This window comes from Bidens hawaiensis, unplaced genomic scaffold, assembly GCF_021521415.1.
Source record: "Bidens hawaiensis isolate Kalapana, Puna unplaced genomic scaffold, B.hawaiensis_p1.1 tig00004685_1, whole genome shotgun sequence".
Lineage (NCBI taxonomy): Eukaryota > Viridiplantae > Streptophyta > Magnoliopsida > Asterales > Asteraceae > Bidens > Bidens hawaiensis.
In genome coordinates this window covers 442,595-448,219 of record NW_027491287.1, presented here as the reverse complement: position 1 = coordinate 448,219, position 5,625 = coordinate 442,595, and the positions used below count along the sequence as shown (strand labels likewise).

At 34.5% G+C, this 5,625-nt stretch overlaps 1 protein-coding gene across 3 annotated transcripts; it reads left to right on the top strand.

Moving 5' to 3' along the window:
• The first annotated feature begins 260 nt into the window (after positions 1-260).
• Positions 261-4,401, top strand: LOC143627542 (putative 6-phosphogluconolactonase 2). Of its 3 annotated transcripts, none has more exons than XM_077097331.1 (4): positions 261-353; positions 1,566-1,758; positions 1,837-1,972; positions 3,746-4,401. In XM_077097331.1, the coding sequence occupies exons 2-4, from the start codon at positions 1,589-1,591 to the stop codon at positions 4,244-4,246; spliced, it is 807 nt and encodes a 268-aa protein (XP_076953446.1). In that variant the 5' UTR covers positions 261-353; positions 1,566-1,588; the 3' UTR covers positions 4,247-4,401. The 3 variants fall into 3 exon arrangements, with proteins under 3 accessions (XP_076953446.1, XP_076953444.1, XP_076953447.1); XM_077097329.1 differs by having other exon boundaries at positions 281-353; positions 1,584-1,758; positions 3,746-4,400; XM_077097332.1 differs by having other exon boundaries at positions 283-353; positions 1,589-1,758; positions 3,746-4,400.
• The last annotated feature ends 1,224 nt before the right edge of the window (positions 4,402-5,625 follow it).

The window sequence follows — 5,625 nt, the reverse complement described above, 5'->3', positions numbered from 1 at the left end:
TCATTTGAAGCATCGTCTCAAGGTAAGTTTTACATTAATCGATTCATATCCACTTTCTGATCAAAAGCCATAAAATATCAGCTTGAAATTCGGGAAAAAGTTAACCCTGTTAAGTTTTTCTTTTTAACGGAGGTCTAAGAAAAACAATTAGTGTGAAAGGTAAGACCGATGACAACTATTTTCAAAGCTATAATTATTATAAGTGAAGTACAAATATATGAGATTATTGAAATTCAATTCTCTTTTTATTATTTATATATAAATCATTAATCATATACTTATGTTCACAACCATCTTCTACTTTAATCTCTGTCTTTTCCATCCTCTGCACACATCCCCTTTGTTTCTTATTTGTAAGCATCTCTTTCTTTCTCTCTCATCTTTCTCTCTCTATATCTATCTGTCTATACATAAATTATGATGCTAAAATTTCATTGCATCTTCAAGAATGTATGTGATCAAGAGAATTTTGATTTTATTATATGGGATTTGTTTATAATGCATTTTAACTTTAGTTGGTTGATTACTTATTTCAATTATTGGATCCTTTATTATGTTATTATGAAATTTAATATCTTTCTTAAATATTGATGTTATAACATGTTCTTACTGTCTTCTTGATTTTCTTTTATATTTTCAAGAAAGTTTTTCCAAAATTGTGTTTTTATTCTTGAATGCATGTTTTAATCACATTGCATATGTGGGTATGTTGTATTTCTGATATCTTGTATCTAAAAAGATTAATTATGAAATTTATTGGGATTTGTTAAAATGCAGCTTCTTAATTTTTTTAACATTAATTAGAATTATTGGATCTTTTACTATGAAATTTAGCAGCTTTCTTTGCAAATTCATGGATTCTAGAATCCTTGTAATATTGTTTTAATATTTTCTTTTATTTTTGTGATTATTGATGTTTACACATGTTCTTTGTACTTTCTTGATTTGCTTTTATATTTTCAAGAAAGTTTTTCAAAAAATTGTGTTTTGATTCATGAAATGCATGTTTTAATCACATATGTTGTATTTCTGATCTTTTGTGTCTAAAAAGATTAATTATGATATGGGATTTGTTTAAATGCAGCATCTTTAGACTTTAATTAATTCTTTTAACTTTAGTTACTTGATTAATCTTTGAATTTTGGATCTTTTACCATGAAATTTAGCATCTTTCTTTGTCAAATTATTGATTCCTAGATTTCTTGTGAATATTGATGTTTTAACATGTTGTTAGTACTTTCTTGATTTCCTTTTATATTTTCAAGAAAGTTGTTCCAAAAATTGTGTTATGAATTTATGATACTTGAAACACATATGTGATCTTTTGTGTCTAAAAAGATTAATTATGATATGGGGTTTGGTTATAATGCATTAATGTAGCATCTTTAATTCTTTTAACTTTAGTTAGTTGATTATTCCTTTGAGTTATTGGATCTTTTTTTATGAAATTATGTTATGAATCTTGATATGCATATTCTAATCACATTGCATATGTGGGTATTTTGTATTTGTAATCTTTTTTGTGATTTTTTCTAAAAAACATTTTTTTTTAAATTATGATTTAGACATTAGTTGTGTTTAAGAAAAGATGGCTCTTTTGGAATCAAAGAACAGAGGTGAGGTCAGAATTCATGAAAGTCCGGAAGAACTCAGCACGGATTTGGCTGATTACATAGCAGAATTATCCGAAGCATCGGTTAAGGAACGTGGATTTTTCGCTATTGCGTTATCTGGTGGTTCCGTAATTACCTTGTTGAGGTACAAAAAGATGTTTACTTATTACTTAACCATGTGTCAAACTTTTCATACATTTTACAACTTTTGAGTTTTAAACAGGAATCTTTGTGGAGCTCCTTATAACAAGACTGTCGATTGGTCGAAATGGTATATATTTTGGGCGGACGAACGCGTGGTTGCCAAGAATCATGTTGATAGCAACTATAAACTTGCTAAAGATCATCTTTTGTCTAAGGTAATTGTTGTATATAAGCCTTTTAGACATTATTAATTAGTGTAAGTTATGCTGGAATTTGATTAATCAAAGGTGGAACCCAAATCTTGATTTTGCCTTATCCATTTCTTGATCCTAAGATCTTAATCATATTATCCAGCTATTATCTGCATTATCTCATTGTTTGTTTAATTGGTATTATATAGTAGGACAAAAATGTTTCCAACTTTTTCTAAATATTCAATTTAGCCAACAATTTAAGTGCATATTGTTCGCATGTGCGCAATCTTGATTATATGACAAATGTGGCAGTTTTGAATGGTTTACTTATGAAAAAACAATAAATCACCCGGGTTATGTTTGATTTCTAACGGTGCATCAAAGATTTATCTAAACCAAGAAAAGAAAGTTTTGGTTTTATTTTGATTCCTTCAATAACTTGTACATCATAAGAAGTTTGTATTTTTCGTAACCTCCGAAATTATTTTACCTTGAAAATAAATTAGTATTGTTATTGAAATATTATCATTTATTTGGATTATTATACTGTATCGCACACGTACAATTTAGTTATAAGGTTTGTCTTCATCCCACCGTCTTTGTACCGTACATATTGCTCTGCTATCAAAGATATTTTACCATGTACATTTTGTTTGTTTGTTATTATTGTTGAAATAATGTATTTTTTCTAGTACATATTTTAGAAACTGAAGAGGTAGGTCCCAGCAGAGCCCAGTTGGACCCGCAAGACTCACCTTGAAGAGGGACGTCTGCGCAAAGACCAACTGGTTCCGCAGGACCCACCATGCTCAGAGAGATGAAGACCTTACGCGCAGTACGCCAGCTGTTCCCGCAGGAAAAGCCTCCCAATGGTGAAGTACCCCGCCTGTTCCCGCAGCTGCGGATACAAGCCATCAGGGAAGGCTACCCGCACTAACAGTAAGGCTACACGCACAAGGCACTAACTCTCAATAATTCAGTAATATCACCTGAAGAAGGAATGAGCAAGGCGGGAATACTCCCGCCCAAATGAGCCAGTCCGTACGCTTCTAGAGGATCTTTTGTACTATACCTGCCAAGGTATGGACAAAATAGACAAGATCTGACCAAAGCAGCCCATCACAGGGTGACAGCTCACTGACAACAGTACGAGGAGGAGCACGCTCTAGTACAAAATGTCACTATCAGCCGCTGCCTACTCACCAACCCTCATCGTGGCACGTACATAGCCTGCAGTTGGTGGAAAAAGAATAGTACACAGCCGACCATGTCACTATCAGCCGCTGCCTATCCACCAACCACCAGCATGGCACGTGCGCAGCCCACAGTTGGTAGAAAAGGAATATTATACAGCTGGCTGTACCTGCTTGGAAACCTACCTTCGGCTATAAATACTCCAACACCTTGGAACGGTATAAACACATCTTATATCATCACATATCATCTGATATTATCTTATCTAGCTATTTCTCTTAATATACACTTATATTTAGAGCAATCTAGTCTGATTCTCACGCCGGAGGGTGGTCACAAGGAGGTACCCCCCCCTTCTCGGTGACGAGCTCACGATGTCTGTTTTGCGGGTCATCAGAAGAATAATCATCTTTGCCGGACCTAACCCTCGTGGGAAACATCTACTTAACCCTAAGATTATCCGTAATCTGTCGGGGTCACTTAATGTTTCTTCAGAAACTAATTATTTATAGCAGAAATTGGACAAATATTGATTCGGGTCAATAGCTCGTTTCGGTCCGTTTGCCCGTTTTATACTAAGTATGCAAGTTTTATTTGCAGTTGCCTATTGTTCCAAGTCATGTACATTCCATCAACGACTCTCTAACCGCGGAAGAAGCTGCTAACGAATACGAGTTTGTGATCCGACAACTGGTCAGGACCCGTGTGGTCAATGTGTCTGATGTGAGTGACTGCCCAAAGTTTGACCTAATTCTTCTAGGCATGGGACCAGATGGCCACGTGGCATCTTTGATGCCCGACAATCCAGTCCTTGAAGAAAAAAATGAATGGGTGACATTCATCACCACTTCCCCTAAACCACCACCCGAAAGAATCACCTTCACCCTTCCCATCATCAACTCTGCCGCCAATGTGGCGGTGGTGGTGACAGGTGGGGTGAAAGCAGAGGCGGTCCGCCTGGCTATAGATGACGTGGGACCCGATTGCCCCGTGTTGCCAGCTAGGATGGTTGAACCAATTGTAGGGAAGTTGGTGTGGTTTTTGGATAATGAGGCTGCTTCAAAGCTTAAGGGTTTGAACAATTTTCTTAAAAGAGTTTAATGGAGGGATTAATATTTGTTTGTTCTTATGTTTTTTTTGTGGATAGTTTGATGTTTTGGGGTTTTTGGTTGTTAACTTTGTTACATGTTTTGAAAGTACTAGTGGCAAAGTTGTGATTTAGTGACTTTTTTTTTTCTAATCAGAAGAGGTGGTTAATAAGATTAATTTAGTTACTGTTTTTGTGTCATGTCACATTCATGTCTTCTTATCCTTATCCTATTCATATATCCATCTTCTTTAATAACCATTATAAGTTAGGTAAGAGTGGGCCACTACTTTTAACTAATTCAAAACAACACAAACCATTTGATAGGTGTGAATTTGTGTTACTTTAGCACACTACTTATGACCATTAAGAGGTCAGAGTTACAATAAAATAACTACGTTAGATACCCGTGTTATAATAAGTATGGTTAGTAGTGCTTATTGACGGGACCCGTGCATGACGGATCGATTCACAAGTGATGTATTGTGTCACAATGTCACATAGTCCATGTAGATGTATGAGTCAACTAGCTTAAGCCGAGTTGCAAGCAAATTCATTTCAAGTTATTCTTGTAAGGAAGCCGGAATTGAACCGGATTTAAACTCTAAAGACATAGTTAACTTGGTAAATTTTATGGATAAAAAGTAGCTAGAATAATATATAGATGTTTTATATTAATTGTGAGTGATAAAGATGGATAGAGAGACCATAAATGAATGATAGTGGTTGTGCTCAAAGAACTATCGTCCTCTTGGAGACAAAGTTTACTTAAACAACAATATCCTTATAGTACTATCAATGAACTACATCACGTGAATAGTGCAACCTAAGATAGTGATGCTTAATAAAAGTGTTTCTCAACCTCCACATTGTCAAAACATTCGATGGATGTGTCGGTTGGTTACTCGTTTGCCTAGTGATCCAGATGTTTGGTTTTAATTAGCTAGATTTTTGTCTGACTGGATATATATCTCGTATGATACGAAATCAATAACCGGATAAGATAGAAAGAATCTCAAAGAACGAGTGGTTTTTAATGTGAAATTAGATCTTGAAATTAATCAAATGATTTCTTTATATAGGAGATGACAAGTGCAATGAAGCATCGTAACCCTTAATGTAACGCCACGATTGTTAGTGGTTATAACTATCATAATTATTATAGTTACATTTGTTTTGATACGGTGCTTCAGTTGATACTGATCAATGACTTTGGTTTTGAAAACCAAAGTTGGTACTAAACAACAAAGTTATATTTGAAAACTACTTTTGATATTAAAAAACAAATCTAAGTCTCAAGACCACTTAAAGTTGTAATATATCTTCATTTAGTACTAAAGATCATTTTTATACAAATGATTTTTTTCAACAAGGTAGGGGCGAAGACCTTTGG